Genomic DNA, 19,613 nt, shown 5'->3' with positions numbered 1-19,613 from the left:
ACCTACAAGTAACATGTTTTACTTTGCTTAACCTATAAGTAACATGTTAAAGGGAGATAAAAAAAAGGAGATAGGCAGACAATGTTAATTATATTTTTATTGAGAATAAGCTTTTTTGTCATTTCTAAAGAACTTCAAAACCTCAAACAACTTCCTTTATATTGAACCAAATCAAACCAGGAAAACTCCTCCCACTCTTTTTCTCCTGAGAAATTTTCACCAATCCTACAAAGTTATTTGGATGAATACATGTGGAGGGATCGCTATAATGATAATGCATTTTACAATTTGTGCAACCAGATTGCTATTCAATATCATGTGTAATTATTTAATAATATTTTTGCATCTATTCAATACCATTACTAATAAATGTTTAGCTAACGAATTAATCCTATCTCTATAAAGAATGGAGGGGGGATATTGCTAAACCTACAAGTAACATGTATGAGTTTGCTTAACCTACAAGTAACATGTGATAAGCGCTAAATCTACAAGTAACATGATCCCATAATTAGTTTTGTTTGCTACTATTGGACGTTAACGTCTTTGTTTACACTATAATAAATAAAGAAATTGTATTTTCTAATAATAATTTATTGATTACAAAATACATAATAATATTTGTTTGCACAATTAAAACTACTAATAACACATGCTATTGATATGGCACGGCTAGGGTTCAAACTGGGGGCAGATATTTTTAATATCAATCCACCAGTTTCAGATTCCTTTTGATATCATTTTATTTTCCAGTTACCTATCTCGGATAGGTAGCTGGGGTTAAACTCGTTCAATTGCATGATTTTTTAATTTTCACTGCATTGCTTAATTTATAATTATATTGTTCACCATATATGATAATAATAATAATAATATAATATTAATACAAAACTGTTTTAATATCTGAATGTTTTTTCTTTTGGTTTACAGAACTACACACTGCAGGCATAATAATTTTTATATTTTTCATAAATGTTTTTTTTATTCTGACTAGACCAGACTTCTCTCTCTTAAAAATCACTTTATGTTAAAAAGTTGACCGGAAAACATTTATGATAATCCGGCTGATTTAAGATCTGTGTGTCCATGGATGGGGGACATGTGACCTTGTGAAGGAGAAGACATATCTGGCCTGGAGCAGGTCTCAGAATCACTTCCAACATCACTGCCAGACTTACAGTCCTCGTTGTTACTGTTGTGAGTCTTGGCGTGCTTGGCCAAGTGGTCAGACCGCATGAAGCGTTTGTTGCAAGTGGGGCAGGCAAAACGTTTCTCGCCTGTGTGTGTTCTCAAGTGGCGCTGAAGCTCATCAGACCTGGTGAAACGCTTACCGCAGAACAGCCAGTTGCACACAAATGGCCGCTCCCCGGTGTGCCATCTCAAATGGGCCTTCAGGTGAGAAGTTTTGCCGTAAACCTTTCCACAGCCAGGAATGTGGCAGTTGTGAATGTTTTTCTTTTTGCCGCCTGCAACGCCGGAAGGTCCAAGACGCTCGGCCTCTTGGCAGTTAGGGCAGTCACAAGTGGCGCGGCCAGTGTACCTGCGCTGGGATCTGGCGGTTGTGGTCACACCTGATACTGGGGAGGGAGAGAGTCCAAAAGATGGTGGGGATGGTTGACTGGGCAACATTGATTTGTATGTGTCTTGTAGCATGTGACCGCCAGTCAGCAGTGCTGAGCTGCCAGCAGCGGCTAAACCAAGTGCTGAGGCAGTGCTGTAGTCGGTGTAGTTTGCCATTTGAGCAGCATGCATGCTGCCAAGGCCGGCTGCAGCGCTAGTGGCGGCATCCAACCAGCTGCCGGCAGCGGCCTGTGTGTGCATGTCCCACCAGGATCCAGCCATGCTGTGATCCTGCTTATATTCTGGTTTGATATGTGAATGTGATGACATGAAAGGCCAGGAGTCGTAGGGGTTGACTCCCGCCACTCTGGTGTACATGGTCTGCATGTTGTGGAGGTGGTGGTGGTGTGGGGTCGTGCTCGCTAGGCTTGAGTTTACGTGGTGCTGGTCTAGTTTCCCTAGGGAGGGGGAAGGTGAAGACTGGCTAGGTAGGCTGCTAGAATACGCGGAGTTGTAACCACCTGAAACATAAAACATTTATAAGTATTTAGAAAGATAATTTATGTGTAAGGGAAAGAAAAAAGATGAATTGGACATATAGCATTATATGAAATATAAACACAATAGAAATATATATATATAAGTGAACTTACCGTATTGAGGTGTAGGTGAATGTGTGCTATGTGCTGAATAATTACTCTGAGCAGGAGACGGAGGTTGTCCTGGTGAAGCAGCTATAGTATTATTATTACTCTGACTTCCTTGTCCTGGAGATGCTGTGTTGTTACTGTGACTATCCTCAGTTCCAACACCTGTTAATGACTGTCCAGTGCCTCCTACTCCTTGGTTAGGTGTTGACTTTTTCCAGGGGTGAAATCCGGCCCCGCCTACCCCTTGGTGGTGACCCCCTTTGCCCACGGCCGCGTCTGCCAGGGGAGGGGGGGACTTGGAGGTGAGCTTGTTGCATTGGGCGGCTAGCATTGCGAGGGGAGAGCCACGCATCATTCCCCCTCCACCTCCCAGATTTCCTACTCCTCCTTCACTTGCCTGAAATGGGTAAAGAAAGGGTTAAATAGAAATAATTAAGAAAGGGGATGGTTAAATAATTAGGGGATGTTTACAATGCAAAGGGGGTGTGTTTTGTATTCTAGTAGTAATGGTTTTATTGTTTGTTACTTATTAGCGGAAACTTTCCTTTTACAAAAAGGAATCCTTTTCCTTTGCTTTCTTTTTTATTGCTTTTTAGAACTTTTTTTGAGAAGATGTTCGTAGTCAATAGAAAGTATAATGAGACAAGCAAAATACGAAAGGATATTTTTTGTGTATTCAAAAAATAATTAGTCTGAACAGGCTTGTACATAAATAGGAAAAAGTTATATTATATGTTAATACTAGTATACAGATAAAAGTTATATTCTTTTTAAAAGCGAAGCTTTTCTGTAATTAGGGTCTGTCCGTCCGTTCGTCCGTCCATCCGTTACAGTTAGCTCTTTTCGTTAATTTAAACAGGTTAGAATTGTCCTATCGATTTCAAACTTTGCATGCTGATTCCTATAACAGTTAGGTACGACTTAGAACGCGCAGCAACTCTATAATCGTTACCAGAAAGTCCGTACGTACATTTAAAACAAGCTGATTTTTTACTTTTTTGACAACAAATTTTTTAATGTTTTAATAATCCTATTTATCTGATTTTTTGAATACTGATTCCTATTACAAATAGGTATAGTGTTATAAGCGAAGCATCTCTATAATCAAGTCCTAAATACTTCAGTATGTTCTTGAACAGTAACATGTATTTAATCAGTTTTGCATCAAATTTATTTATAAATTTGTATAGACAGACATACCGGCTGATCCCTTAGAATCAAGGAACTCTGTCTTCAAAGAGGTCAGATGGGGACAGAGAAATAACCTAAATCCATCCCAAGGTTTAAAGAGTATAATATAATAGCTTAAAACTATCCCAAGACTCATGTAAGTCTACCCTAAAGGAGGGAACTCCGTCAGTTCTGCACTTATTGAAATTTTAAGGTTCAAACCAAAAAATCTATCTACTTTATATTATTGGACTATTTTACTATTTAGAAAGTTATGTTTATCAAAAAATCTTATGTACCATGATATATTAGACAAAGTCCTTTTTTATTAAAGTACTATTTCATTAAAAAACTTAAACGTTTCCCTCTTCATAAGTTTTTAATACCAGGACAAAAAAGGAATAAAAGTAAAAACTCTTTGATGTTATAAGAAACAAAAGGATAATTTGCCATGAAACAAGTCAAAGATTTTTGAATAAAAGAAATAATGATTTGTTAACTATTTCTACTGTTTACTTCTTTTGTGAATAAATAAAACAAGTATCTTGCTGTGCGAGAAAGAGTTAGGACTTAGGGACAAAGATTAAAAAACAAATAAGCAGATAAATTTGACAATTACTTCTCTCTATCAGATTATTTACAAACTACCAAAGCCAGAATTTCAAAAATGAACACTGGGTCCATAAAATATTTATCGTCCATTATCCTATTTATATGTTTACTATGTTTCATAAGAAAATAAAAAATGAAAATATGTTACTGTCCTAGTGGTTAGAAAGCATTATTGCGGAATCATTAGAGTTGTAGAGCAAAGGATACCGCCATGTCAAACATCACTATTCTGACCTCTCATTAGAGCGGCAGCGACCATTCCCCGATTTTCTGTCAATCGGGGTAGCTAGCCTGATAACCCCTACCCCCTTCTCCAAAATTCAATCCCCAATTAACTTGGAATATTCCTCCCCTCTCCCCACTTCACCCACCTCTTTTAATCCTTTCCCAATTAACTTTTCATAAGTTAAGCTTTGTAAATACCATTCTGATTGGTTTGTTCGGGTTGGGTTTATTAATACCCCCCCCCCCCCAAATTTTCGGGGGTTCTCTTTGTGTTGAGTACCTAACACCCAATGTTAATTAGAATAAACCGCAAAAGAAATTCAAACAATGTTTGATTTGTATTTGATTTATATAGTACTAGGTCTTATTATCTCTTAGTGCGAGATTATTTATTTTTGAGGTTGCGGACGGTCAAACTCAAAGATAAAGGATTCTTTTAAACAATTCAAAATTAATTTATGTTTTATATTCCTTTATATTTACTGTACTGAAATAAGGAGTTTAAAAAAAGCAAAGCAATAAGAAGGGATAAGAAAACTGACGGTAAACTATTGGTTGATAAGTCTGTACACGGCTATTTTGTACCAACTAATTAAGATTTGATAAAAGGTTTTTTTTAACAAATGAGAGAGATCTTGTTGGGTACCAGTATAATTTGCAGTCCAGTGTCCACACCCTCCCTCCTAGCAATATTAAAACAGAATCTTGCCATTTTGACAAACATTAAGAGTTAGACGATTAAAAATAAAAATAAAAGTAAAACAAATGAATCCAGAGTTTTGTTTTGGTAGGAAAAAGCATATCTGAAACATATAATTATTTTTAATTGAAATTTTAAACAAATATAGCTTTAAAAATGTATTTCTTTCATTTGAAAGTATTTAAAAAAATGTGTGTAGATAATAATTACTTTTAGTCAGTGTTATTTCTTCCTTACTGCCTCAGGGCATTTTGGTCGCTATTTCAACAATTAAGACCACTCCTTTTTAAATATCTCTCTCACTCTTCTCTCGTATAAGTGCTTTCTCTATCTTTATATCTATATCTATACTTCTGTCTCTTTTTTCATCTCTTCTAACTAAATAATCATTCTTATATCTATTATGTACTATCACTTTCTTTATTTCTTTCTCTCCTTCTATCCCTCCTTCTGTATCTTTCTATCTCTATCTCTATCCATTTCCTTCATATTGCCTATTTTTAATGTTCTTATCATTTGCTATCTTCTTTCTTTTTTAAATCAAATTTTTACTATCATTCCATGTTTTACTCAAAATAAATCTTAACTTATTTCTTTAAACATTTATTTTTTTCTCCCTTTTATTTTCTTTTTCTATTTAAACCTCTCTCGCTTTTCCATATATATTTCTTAAAATTTCCACCCATTTAATGAGTGTTGCTTTAGGCATATTTCTACTTGTGTTATCTACCATATCGAAATGGTTTATACTTATCTATTTCAACAATCAATAATATTCTTACTTTGCGTCGGACTTAAACATTTATAGTTTTAATACAGATTTCCGTCCAACCAAATTTTCGAAGTGAAGTTAAAAGATTTTTGACTGGATTTATTAAATCATAATCAAGTACGATTTTTTAGGAAGCTTCTTATTGATCCAAATGTGGTTTTGATACTTTGCAAAAAAGAGAAAACGGTGAAGATTAGTCTTAATTATTTAACGCTGGGGACAAAGAATACTTATTAAAATGTATAATAATTTATTTTTTTTATTGAATTAGTAAGCAAAAAGAACAAATCTCAGATTTTCTTACATCTTTTTATAATGCTGAAAATTCAAATTTAAATGTTTTTATTAGGAGAATGAGATTGAAAAAAAAATATTTACCTCGGGGCAATGCCATGAAATTGCAAAAGCCGTGTAAAAAAATTAAAATTTATGCAGCTTATTAAAATCATCTAATTATGGGTCTATCCCCCTCGGGAAATATTTGCTTGCTTTTTTTGCAGGGTTGCTTCATTTTTTGCTTATTCTAAACTTGTTTATGTTAATAAATAAATCAAATGAAAATAACAGACATTAATTATAATTAAAATCACTAAACTTATTAATCTAATTTGCATAAATTTAAAAAAATCAATTAAACTTTATAATTTAGCTTTACAGTTTATTTGCTACATGTTGTATTAGTGAACTTTATAAGCATATTTAGCCCTGTAATAGGATTTTGCAACCTGTTTGTTTATTACTTTTGCTCACTTTTCATACAGATAATAGTCAAACTGTAAAAGAATACTATAATAGTAGAATTTACTTCTGTGTCCTCCTGATACTTTGCTGTTATAATACTATAACTGAGTGATAAAAGAAACCACTAAATATGATTTGCAAGGTCTGTTTGCAAAAATTTAAACAAATACATTTTCTTTGCAAAATGATTAATCTATACATTGACATCTCAATAAGTCAAATAATATTTGAACGTTCTTTGGTTATAAAGAGAAATGGTTAAACATCAAAGATAATGGATAACAACATCCAAAATCGAATAGCTTGACAAAAAAATTAACAAATTTGTTTTTATGCTATTTTTTCAATTTTTAACAAATGGTCATAAATATGAAGTTAAAAAGCGAAATGCTAAAGTTTTACTTGTCTTTTTTTAACTGATGTAAGACACTATATGCATAATTTTTAGCAAGGTGTTGGGTGTGTAGAATTCAAAATTGCCGAAACGACAATTAAATATGATGAATTTAGAAATAAAAGTAAGGCACACAGAGAACAAGAGACAGAACAATTTTCTGAAAAAAAGGTCAAAAGGATGAACAACAATTCTTCTAGTTACCTAGTTAAATGGTACTAAAATGGTAAATAAAAAAGCTAATTTCTTAAATAAACTATTTGTTTGATATCTATGATCCTTAATTCTTAAAACTAGAAACTTATTTTAAATCATGCCGATGACTATAGACTTATTCTCTTTTTTTGATATTATTGAAAATTGAACTTATCCAAGTATTTTAAAACTTCATTTTTATGATTATTTGTTCTGGTCAAAACAATGCGCTGCTGCATTTGAAATGCAGAATAATAAATAATTCAAAATGTGCAAGTTGGAGAAAAAATTTGATTTTAAAATAAGATAATTTTTTTGTAGTATATAATTTGTTCTATTGTTAACTTGTATTTTAAAACGCAATTGCTTTGCAAATTGTATTTGAGGTTTGGATTTATATGAAGCAATTTTTCTTTGTTGAAATTTTAAACAAATACAGCACAGCAATTTCAATAATTTTGATTATTTTTTCAATTACCAAAAAGAAATTTACTAATGAAATTGATTAAAAGTCTAAAAATTACACTATCCATATGGCTGAAATAAAACCAAAAAAAAATGTTTGAAATTCGATTACATTACAAAAAGAGAATAAAATTTTCATATGTAAAAAAAACAAAATTTTAAATAATTTGTAAAAACAAAAATAAAAGAAAAAACATTCTGTTGAAGTGTAAACGAAAGTGTAAAGGAAGGAAAAAAGTAAAATACAAAAATTAACCAAAATACAATTTAATAATATGAAATATATAAACTTTGTTATATAAGATGAAGTATTCAATCAAGTATTAGGATATAGGCTCCTTATTGTTAGGCCCCTCTCAGGGGTTAGGTAATAGGCATAGGAAAAATAACAACTTAATAACAATTTAACATTGCTCAACAGGCCCTGTATGTGAAAGCAATATGTTTACTATTAAATTCTTTTCATTTAAGTTTAATTAATACCACTTTACTTGTTTACGATTTGGTCATAAAATCAGAACTTAAGGGTCTTTGAAACAGTTATTATAAATGACTATGCAAAAAATGATAAAAATTAATCTTCCCCAAAATTCAAATAAAAAAATATGTAGTTAAGGTATGAAGGTGAAATGAAAAAATGAGTAAATTTTGCGTGTGCAAATCTATACCCCCGCAATGCTCACCACAAGATTGGCGCAAATTAGCCAACTGGTTAAAATAACATAAATAATTCTATTCTTTACCCTTCACATAAATAAAATTAAGACATGTAAACAATCTTTTCTTCTTTTCCTTTGTGTTGCAATTAATGGAATGGCTTCCTTTGGTCTTTTGCAATCCTATAATTAAGTTTGGTTTAAACATGTTATTTCACTTTATCAAATTACTCAAATATCTATGTGTATTTATTTTAACTATCTTACTTAATTCATAATAGTGACCTCTGCCAATGAGGGTGCAAGTTATTATTATGGGTCATCTTAAAAAAGGGCCATTACCTCGAAAGTTAATTGGTTTGTTTAAAATCAAGAAATATTTTTTTAGAAAGGCTTGACATAACCTCCTCCCTTTTCTGAAAATAAAACTGTTAATACGATATACTGTTTAGATAGACAGACAAATCCAGTTAATTTAATAGATAGGATTGAATATAATTGTGTAAATAAATGTATCTATCTTTCTTACATTGTCTTTTATAACTCCCTCTTTCAACTATTTTTAGGATTGATTTTTAATATTCTCTATTTATTTGTTACTTTCTCGCGTTTACTTAAATTATTATGCATATTTTTACACTATTTCATAATTGTTCAAAGTATGGCATTTACACGACTACTATATTATCTACCTATTACCCATAATGTGTAAATTATTGTAAAGGTTTTCAACAAGCAGAAAAATGCATTTTTGCAACATCCCCTCCCCTCTCCCATCCGCAAAATGTTGGTGTTAATGATTATATTTTACACAATTTATGCAAATTTCAAGAGTGCTTTTTCGGTAGAGGATCGAACTGTCCCATATAAAAGAAAATATATTTTTAAGACAATTTTATTCATTAATATAAATAAGAATTAAACAGACTCTTTTCAACCATCTTTTTTTTTACCGTGAAAGAAAATTGGGAGTATGATTATTTTACCCCATTGTGTCACCACTCCAAAACTATCACCTTTAAAACAAAACGACTGGAGCACCAAACGACTTAAATAATCTGCATCTTACTTTACAATAGTATGCAGCATATCAAAAAAAAAGGTGTCGACAAGTTAAAAAAAAAATATTTATAAATTATTTTGTCTTTCCTTTTTTAATTGGGGTAGTTTCATCCCCTTATGATGTTTAGGTGGATGTTATTCCCTTGTATCGATGCACTCAGCTTAAACTTAGCTGCCTGTATTACTCAAACCTATAAGCGTATCAAATAGTTTTTAGGCATGATGCAAATCTTTGTTAACATTTGGAAGATAATGATAATATTGTTTATAAAAGTGCGAAATAAAAATGACTTTATAACAGTGTTTTAAGGTTTATTTTTGCCAGTGAGTAAAAGAATATTAAGAATATACCTAATATTGAAGTTGACAAACACACACCCACTTTTGTCAAAAACACAGCAGCATCTTTTGCTAGTTTTAAAAAAAGCAGCCCCCAATAAAATATGCTATGGATCATTTTATATGTCATCTTTCAAATTCTAAAATTTCACATGGGGATTACAAAGAACGTAGTATAATAGCTTAATCGCATAATTGCTCAAAACCATGGATGTAATTGGTAGATAAACAACAGCTTATCATCCTGTATAATGAAGAAGCTGAATGTTTGTTTATTAAATATTTGGAAACTAGCCGCTTTAAAGTTTATGAAAGTTTTTGTGATATTTTAAGGTTTGACAAAACAAATATTCAAAATTTATAAAAAAAAAAGGAAACCAAATTTTGTGCTAAAATATCTTTTCTAATATCCACATTAGATGTTTCCATGATTTTCACCTCATTTTGTTAAAAATTTAAAACCATTCAATAATGCCTTCAATTTTTGTTGGTGAGTTTATATTTTTTAGTAGTTGTTTGTGTCATTTCAAAGAAGGAAGATTTATTTAAAGAAACACAAATTTAACAATGTGAGAAAATGTAAGAAAAGTAAACCAAGTTGGTTTTTAGGCCCCCTGCTGTCACTTTTTCTTCAGGGATAAAGGAATAGATACTAGTGATACTTGAAATAATAATTCATGTTTGAGGTGCATGTTGAATGTCGTTACGCGTTTGACGCAAATCCTAACTTTAGAAAATCAGGGCTACATTCATAGATTTAATAAAAAGCGTTAAGTAAAAGAAATAAAAACTAACTGGCATAATTAATTGATATTTACATTGACTTAATTTTTAAATTTACTATTAGAAATCTGTGCATATTAATCTCATCATGATTTGTTGATGTAATAATGGCGCAAAAAATCTAATTTAAAAGGACTTTTGGTCTCAAAGTTGCTTGCTTACTTGCTTATCACCATATCCTTTAATTTTTCACTAAGATGCGCTTTCAAACTGTTGTCAATTGTTTTTACTAGAGATTAGCTGGTTCCAAAAGACTTTGAATTCTTTGAATCACATTAAAAATTATTCTAAACTCCCCTTTGTTATTGTACTGTGCTTATAAAATAAAAATATTATTAAGAACAACTTTTTTTTTTAAATCGCCGACACAGAAAACATTATGTTAGCATCATTGGTTAATCAGCTAGAAACTTTTTTACAACATTTCAGCGTTTGTATGTAAATATGTCAAATTTGATTTTGTTATATTTCCTAAATCTTATGATTTTTAAGGATTGGAAAAAATATATGCGAGCTTTTATATTTTTATGACAAAGTCCTTAAAACTAAGAAACTTTTTAAAATGTAGAATTTTTTAAATTGCCGCATTTTTTTACTTCTTTCGAGCGATTTAAATAGGAGCATAATTTATGACATTTTAGATTGAATTTCTACAATAGTAAGTCAAAGTTTTCATTTTTTATACCTGTAAAATTCTTTTAGTATCTTTAAAACAATGCATACAAAAAATAAGTATTTATTACTTAGAAATGTTCTAATAGATGTCAACAGTTGTAGCTTAGTTTTCCAGGGATCTCAAGGGATAAGACAATGGCTGATAAATTTGTGTACATCCTCAAAAATGATACGCAAAATTACCCCTTTTGTAAATAATAATCAGAGTTTCAAACGTTTGGATACTGAACCAACCAATCAAAATTCAATAAAAGTCTCCAAGGTTGTTAAGCCACCAAATAAGAAAATGTTATTGCATGACTTTGGGGACTAGTGGAATGAACAGCCCAATGTCTCCCCCCTCCCTGAGTTTTTCTTTCCATTGATGCGCTATGGAAGAATTTATGAGGACATGTTTTGTTTTAGTTAAATTTAATGAAGGTGGTCTCCTTTTAAGAAGTTACCATCATTGGTTCTCAGGCTTGTCAATACAAATTTGTGAACTAGACTTGAAAATCTAAGGAGACATATTTCATAAAAATAAAAGTTTTTCGCCAGTCGATAATAATTATTTATCGCATCGTATTGTAGAGAGCTTTCCGCGGGTATTACATTGGAAAATTATAAGATTAAAACCATGTTTGTTAGCCAAAGGGGCCGACTGCCCGGGCTAACAAAACTGGTACTAATTTTATGATTTATATATTAATATTCATGGAAAATATGATGCTTTACATGATTTTTCAGCATTGCTGAGAACTGGTTATAATCCAGCGGATATCAATCGGAATGGAAGACATGCTAAAATAAATGCTCCTAAATAAAAGATATCGTGTATCTTTGTTTTATTTAGAGCATGATATGGAGGGTGAAGACAATGGACTGTAAATAGTTTTGCTTTCCAAAGTTTTGAAATCCGTTTTGTAATATGTAAGTTAGCCTAAGACTTTGATCTTTACGTTTGATTTGCTTGTATAAAGCTATTGTGTCCTAACTTTTCCTTTATTTGTTTTATTCTATAAAAGGGTAATTTGGTTTATTATGATTTTATATATATTTGAAGATAACTGATAATATGAAATAAATAACATTTATTTTAGGAATTATTTTTTCTTAGAAGGAGAGAAGAAATATCAAAATCAAACGATTCTAAAATCGCTTTTCTTTTAAAGAAACCAATATGATATATAAATGAAGAGAGGGAAATCTTTATCATCCTTTAAAAATCAGTTTCGAAAAAAAACTTACCTAAAATAAATAAATACATTAAATAAAATAGATTACATAATTTTATAATTTTCTGTATAGATAGTAAACCCACTTTTAGAAATTAGAATTGCCCTTTGATTTAATTTCTAAGCACATTGCTTTAAAATGGGTCTATTTAACCTTCTTTAGACAATTTAGGATTAGGAAAATTATTCTGAAAACAAAAAAATGGTTCTCGGCTACGTCTTATTTACATATTTAGCGACTGAAAGAGTGTTTTTTTTAGCCGCTAATATATTATGGCTCCAACGGCTATTGATGAGAGCATGCCAGTTTAAAAATGCGCGACTTTCACTTGAATGATCTTTTGATTGGTATAATACAATTGTTAAGCTTTTAATTTTTTTAGTATGCTTGTCCCTGTTTGATACATTATTCTTATGATGCTCAAATTTACATTTTCTGCTGGTAAATTTTATAAAAGTTTTCTTCTAGAATAAATTAATTGTGTAAGCGAGCAGTTTGAGGGAAGGAAAGCCAGAGTAAAGCGAGCCATTTCACTACTTTTTTATGCTGATTAGATGCGAGAATATTTAAACTAGTTTCACTCAAAGACCAGGGGTGTACAGCTAAAATATAAATCGGATTCAACGGCTGCTATTTGAAATTCTTAAAAACGTGATAAGGCCAACTGCTGGTTTTGACAGAATAATACCTAGTTACAGTCATGCTGTTCGGAAAAATGATGAATGAAGAGGGAAAAATATTGAACACAACACCATTTATACCTCCTCCCTGCGACAAAAACCAACTTCATAAAATTGAAAATTGGATAAAGAAGAAAATTAATGCGTTCCTTTTTTGTCTAGAAAATGGATCAGCTTTTTGTTTCAGCCTGTTGTCCAATTTTGACACATGTAATTCAAACTTTAAGGCCAGTTATGAAAGTTATCTGAACCCAAATATAACTTTATAATTTCTACTATAATAAGCCTTCATTTATACTGTCATACCAACAAAACTAACTGACTACAAAAACCACTCTCAAAAGAGTTGGTTGAAAAGTTTGTTTGCATTTCCAATAACTTTTTGTATATAAATGTTACAAATTTTTCCTCGTTATTCAAATTGCTTTTTAATGAACTTTTTGTTAAGGATATTTTTAATCTAAAATGTTTTTACTTTATTCATATATCAGAAGGAAAGGTATGTTAAAGTTAAATGGAATCCTTATAATAAAGATCTTGCTATAAAGTATCTGCATTCAAACTTTAACAAGTATTCAAACCGCTAAAATTTGGCGGCTGTTAGACCCTGACATGAATATATTTATTTGAGTAATATTAAGCATTCCAATAAAAATGGTTATCTATCTTTTTAATCTATCCATCTATCTACATCCCAAACCACTCAGTGGATATTCAGTAATTTCAGAAGCTTTGCCCCCCGCTGGGATACAATGATTGGGCACACTCTCCTGCAGGGCTATACATGCGCTTCATGCCGCGTTACACACATCCTATCATTATGCGCCCATGTGGAGTCCGTAGGAAAAAATGGCGCGTAGTCCTATTTGTCTTCTTAACACCTTTCATTTTTAGATTAATTTTTCAACATAGATTGGAATGTTTCTTTATAGTAAAACATTTCAGTTATTTAAAACTTTAATAATGTTTCATCTAAAAGGTTAATAAACTTTACATAAAACATAAAAAATGAGGGGGAATGCCTTGTTCCAGAAACAGTCAATACAAACCACGCACAATTAATTGCTTTGTTCTACAGTTCGTCTCTTAATCCTAGAAGTTGACCAAATGTTAAATTGTTTTTGATTATAATAAGGAATCAATAATCTAATCCTGAAACTAACTAACACAAAAAGGATTAATGCTCATTTACTGGATGAGAGTATGGTAAACTTATTTACATTGATTGCTCTAACTAATAATATAATAGATATATGATATATAGATTGTACAGTGAAATTATTGGGTTCATATTTTTGGAAATTGTATCTTATATAACTTAATAATTTAAAAATTCTATGTTGTCAATTATATCTAAGTTTCCTTTAATGTTAGAAAATATTAAGTGAAAGCAAAAATGATCTATTATTTTATTTTGTATGAGTTTATAAAAAGTTTTTGTTACATTGATCTTGATTTAGACTTGCAAGTATCTGATGACTATATATTAAGATATATAAGTTGGAAAGAATTTTAATGTTAGAGGAAGATTTAAAATCTGCATCAAATTTTAAGGATTTTTTTTTATAAAATTCGTTTTTTTTGTATAATTCTTTATCTAAAAGCGGAAATACAATTTAAGTTAATTAATTTTGACATCTGTGATTTGTGGATTGAAAATTATCTGCGCTCTGATTGGAGAAGCTTTAGTGTCGCACATCATTCAACCAATTAGAGCGCAGGTAGTTTCCAATCCACCTATCCTATTGGTCAAAATTTTTGAACTTTAATTGTATTTCCGCTTTTAGATAAAGAATTATACAAAAAACGAATTTTATAAAAAATCCTTAAAATTTGATGCAGATTTCAAATCTCCCTCTAACATTAAAATCCCTTCCAACTTATATATCCTACTATATATGATAACCCAAAATATTTATATTAGTCTACTTTTCTAATACTAAAAATCTTTTTTTAGTTTTACAATGAAAAAAGAAACTTTTTGGAAAGTATAAACATCATTACTATACTTTACTTTTCTCTAATCAAGCCAATCTTTTTTTTACCATATAAGGAGAAAAAATACAAAAATAAGCTAAAAAACAATAAATATAAAGATGCCACTGCTCATGGATATAAATTTAGTTTCTAAAATTTATTTTTTCATGTTAGATCAGACAAAGATGTAAAATGTGAGGTGCAACTATTTGCTTCGTCCATTCCCTTTATGGAAGAGTGGGAGAGTTCAAGCAAATGGTTAAAAACCAAACCAAGATATATATAAAGCTTAGATAAAAAAGTAAATAAATTTAGGCTAGCTAGCTTCAGACAAAAACTCTTTCTGCTTTATATTATAGGATGTCAAGATTAAGACTAGTTTTTGGCGAATTTTTTTCCCTTTCTTCTACCTATTTAAAAACTAATTCTGTGCCACTGACAATGAGTTAGTTAAAAAATCAGTTTGTTTTGCCAAATTTTCTAGCTTTCTAAATTGTTATCTCAAGTTTCATAAATATTTTTTTTCTTCTGTTTTTTAGTTTTACTTCGACTAGGTACTACTTTCCAATAATACAAACAATTTGAAACCGTATCCGATAAATAAAAGAAAATGATATTTCTTTTTACGTAATTATAGATGCTTAAACGTTATAGAGCTTTTTCTATATATAATATTTGTTCTAAAAATATTCCTTAAATGTTTCCGTTTTGTAAAAAAAGTAAATTTTCTAAATAAATAAAGTGTTCGCCGGACCGACGTAATAGGTATTGCGAATCTACGCTACAAAAAATGGGAAAACAGTCCTTTTTCTACTTTAGCAGCTGATGCTTTCTTCGCGGCTAATTTCTACATAGCAGCTGATGCTTTCTTCGCGGCTAATTTACCTTAACATGAATCATATTTGAACTTTCCATTTCCTGTTAATGATTTCTGTATAAATCTCGTCCCTATCACTCATTTCCTTAACTATCATAGGAACAATCAAGTCAAAATGTTAAGAATTTTAATGAATTTAACAGTAAAGAGCAGATGATAGAGGCTTTCCTTTAAAACATAAAAAAATATTTATGATAAAAATAGCAAAAACTTTAAGTAGGCACAAAAAATATCTTGCTCACAACTTTATTATAATTGGCATTATTAAGAGAAATAATTTGTTTATGGTTATTACTCCGTAAACATGGTTAATTTTTATAATCAAACAATAAAATATATGCAAAGTGTTGTTTAAGATTAAATAACATTTCCTACAAAATACTTTTATAAAAAAATGCATTTCAAAAATGTTATAAAGTTAAAATTTGCGCTATTGCTTGGTATATATAATTTTTCTACTATTGTATGAACACTAGATATATGTAGATACAGATGTGGCAAATACTTCCTTTTAAATTTACATTGTCAAATCAATTGTCTTCAACAGTTCAGGGTCAAAAACTAAAATTTAAAGTAGAATTTTATTAAGCTAATTTAATGCAGTATTTTAAGTAGCATAGCTACTCCTAATGTACATTTAGTTACGTCTGTCCGTTAGTCACTCTTTTCTTGTGAGCCTTTTGAAAACATTTCATTACTTTTTTTTCCCTTTATGTGATTCTTGTTTTTTTTTCTGCACCACAAATGTAAATAATCGCCCTTGCATCAGATTTAATCCTTTTTTCTTCGTTCTAATTATAAAGATAATGCATTGAGCTACATTCGATATAATTGTCCTATTTGAAAATGAAATACACAAAAAATTATGCTTAAAAACCATTATAGGTTTATATACTTTTTTTTCTAAACCAATGCTTTGATGTTATTCAAACCTTTAAAATTTGCCGTTTAAATAAAAAGTTTAAATATTACATTGAATTTATTATTCTTTTAACAAAGGCTTTTTCCCTTCGCAATGAGGTTGTAATATTGTAATAATTTTATATATCTATATGTATGCTTTTATTCTTAACAATTCCTTAATCTGTCAATATCCCTGTAATTAACAAATTTTTAAATGCATATGCTTGACTTAAAGAGCTACGGTGCTGTGCCTTAAATTAAGAATTATAACTAACACGTGTTTAAAAAAAGAGATAAGAACAAAATGGGATCAAAAAATGAGATTCTGACGAATATATTAATATTGTTCTCAGCCAATGATTCTAATTGTTACAACACCCTCCCATAATTTAGAAGCTTTAAAAATGCTCTAAATTTCCCCTTTTCAGCAAGTAAAATATTTTTTCCATCCCTCCCCATTCAAAACTTGAAAAATAATAATCAATACTGACAGTTTTTTCTCCTCGCTTTTAACAACCTAAAAGAGTTTTCTAGTGCCCTTTTAAACATAATGTCACAGCACAAGTTATGTTTTATGTCAGGATAAAATTCTGCTGTGAAAGTTCCTCATCTAACCACCATGAAAATCTTCAAAATTTCAACACTGAAAAATTTAACCCTTCGTTGCTCATATCAATTTCATATTCATAATTCAACTATAATTTAACCCTTCAGTGGGTTTTATTACGATAAAAAGGTGAATATAAAAGTGTAATAGCAATGAAAATTACCCATTTAAATTCAGATCTTGTTACTTTGTCTTTAAATTCATTACTATTAACTTATAAATATTTTTTATTATTTTATAAAAAAAAAGGTGTATTGAGTGATTGTTTTATCTTAATGATTTAAGAAGATGTAAGAACCCAAGAACTTTGAAATATTTTTACGCCTAATTAGAAATAGACAGACTTACATAAGTTAATGATAGAGTAGATTCAATATTTAATTCAAAATACAAACAGTTTTTTAAGTATTTATTATATTGGATTAAATGCAGTTTTTGAGTAAATAAGATTAGATATATATACTTTATTTAGAAATGGTTAAATATATTAGAATGATTTAAAACTACTGATTGATTAAGCTGGAAAGTTCTGAAGTAGCGGGATGTCTATTTGTGTGTGAAAACACCAAAGTAGCAGGATGACTGTCTGTCTAATTAATACAAAAGTATTAATTAGCTGTATAACTCTGAAGTAGCAGGATGGCTGTCTGTCTAATTAATACAAAGGTATTAATTAGCTGTATAACTCTGAAGTAGCAGGATGGCTGTCTGTCTAATTAATACAAAGGTATTAATTAGCTATATAACTCTGAAGTAGCAGGATGGCTGTCTGTCTAATTAATACAAAGATATTAATTAGCTATATAACTCTGAAGTAGCAGGATGGCTGTCTGTCTAATTAATACAAAGGTATTAATTAGCTATATAACTCTGAAGTAGCAGGATGGCTGTCTGTCTAATTAATACAAAGGTATTAATTAGCTATATAACTCTGAAGTAGCAGGATGGCTGTCTGTCTAATTATCAGGACACCAAGCAACAGGATGACTGACTGTTTAATTAATACAATGTATTAATTAACTATGCACTTTGAAGGGGTAGAATATTTGCCTATGCAAACTAGCTAAAGTAGTAGGATGTCTGTAAATAGCTGTATTGGTCTTAATAAAGACTCGAACCCAAACCAGATAATGTTCTGTGTTAGGACTCTCAATATCAACTGACTAACTAAATAAATGTTCTCTTAAATGTTCTCTTAAATGTGCTCTTAACTTTTACAGAGCAATAAAGAGTAAATGATGTTTCTACTTTTAAGCCAAAACTTAAAACTGAACTATACTACATTTTCCCCCTCCTGACGCCGTCAAGGCTTCACTAATCTGAATCTACATCAGCAGCCATTACCGCATTATCTACAGCAGCAGCTACAGAACCCTCTTCAGCAGGCACTGAAGCCTGAACCTCCAACTCAGCACCAATATCTGGAACGTCTCCCTGAACCACCATCACCTCACTGGCAGCCACCGCCCCACTAGTACTCCCAGCCTGTTGCAGCTGCCAAGGTACAGCAGGTAGATCTTTACTTATTTTGCGCCTGATCTCGCTGAATATATTTGTCAAATGTCTCTGAACTTCTGCCTCTTTCTGTGACATGTCTAAATTAGCCCCCTTCACACTGGCCCCATGACTTGTCAAAGCATTTTCCACCTGTTGAACTACTGCTTCCACCTTTAAAATACATGTCACCTCTACTCTCAAATTTTTATTTTTAGAACCCAAATTATCTAACCCAACAGCAGGACGCTTGGCCACACCTCTTCCTGACCCTCCTTCGCCCTCCTCCAGACCACTTTGACCGCTCAGCCACCTGTCCCATGCATCAAGATTCACTTCCAAACCGTCGTTGCCAATATCATCATTATTCTTCAGAAACTTCAGAAACTCATCATTAAATTCATACCTGGGCCGCCCATCCTTATGCTGTCTTCTACTGGGACCAGCCCTATCATCCATTCTGTACACCACCTGCCGCCCATCCTTATGCTGTCTTCTACTGGGACCAGCCTTATCATCCTTTCTGTACACCACCCGCCGCCTGTTGGTCCTACCATCCTCCAACCTCTCTAAAGACCTCTCGTGCTCCTCTTGCAACCGACCAGGAACCAGCCGATGTCTCTCTCTATCATCCATCTTTCCTGATAATTACAATTTCAATATTTTTTTATATTTAAGACGACATTTAAAACAGATTGCATTATACGAATCATCATATCAATTTTATGTCAGGGATGCCAAGGTACAAATCGAAAGATACCAAGAAAATTTCACACTCCAGCCACGCCAATCACCACCATGACAAAATGCTGCCAGCTATCAGTCAACCATAATAAATGTACAAACCAATCCTTTCCACTT

The 19,613-nt window shown here is 31.2% G+C and overlaps 1 protein-coding gene across 1 annotated transcript in view; it reads right to left on the bottom strand.

Moving 5' to 3' along the window:
• Positions 1 to 576: 576 nt before the first annotated feature.
• Positions 577 to 19,613, bottom strand: part of LOC145316983 (transcription factor Sp9-like) — a 43,243-nt gene continuing 24,206 nt past the window's right edge. The window contains exons 2-3 of the mRNA XM_080157841.1: positions 2,214 to 2,607; positions 577 to 2,081 (exon numbers count right to left, since the gene is read on the bottom strand). Coding sequence (XP_080013967.1) covers positions 1,051 to 2,081; positions 2,214 to 2,607 — 1,425 coding nt within the window. The 3' untranslated portion in view covers positions 577 to 1,050. The remainder of the gene's footprint in view (positions 2,082 to 2,213; positions 2,608 to 19,613) is intronic.

This window comes from Acartia tonsa, chromosome 1 (genome assembly GCF_053477335.1).
Source record: "Acartia tonsa isolate MP-2025a chromosome 1, ASM5347733v1, whole genome shotgun sequence".
Lineage (NCBI taxonomy): Eukaryota > Metazoa > Arthropoda > Copepoda > Calanoida > Acartiidae > Acartia > Acartia tonsa.
This window is presented reverse-complemented; position numbering and strand designations above follow the sequence as displayed.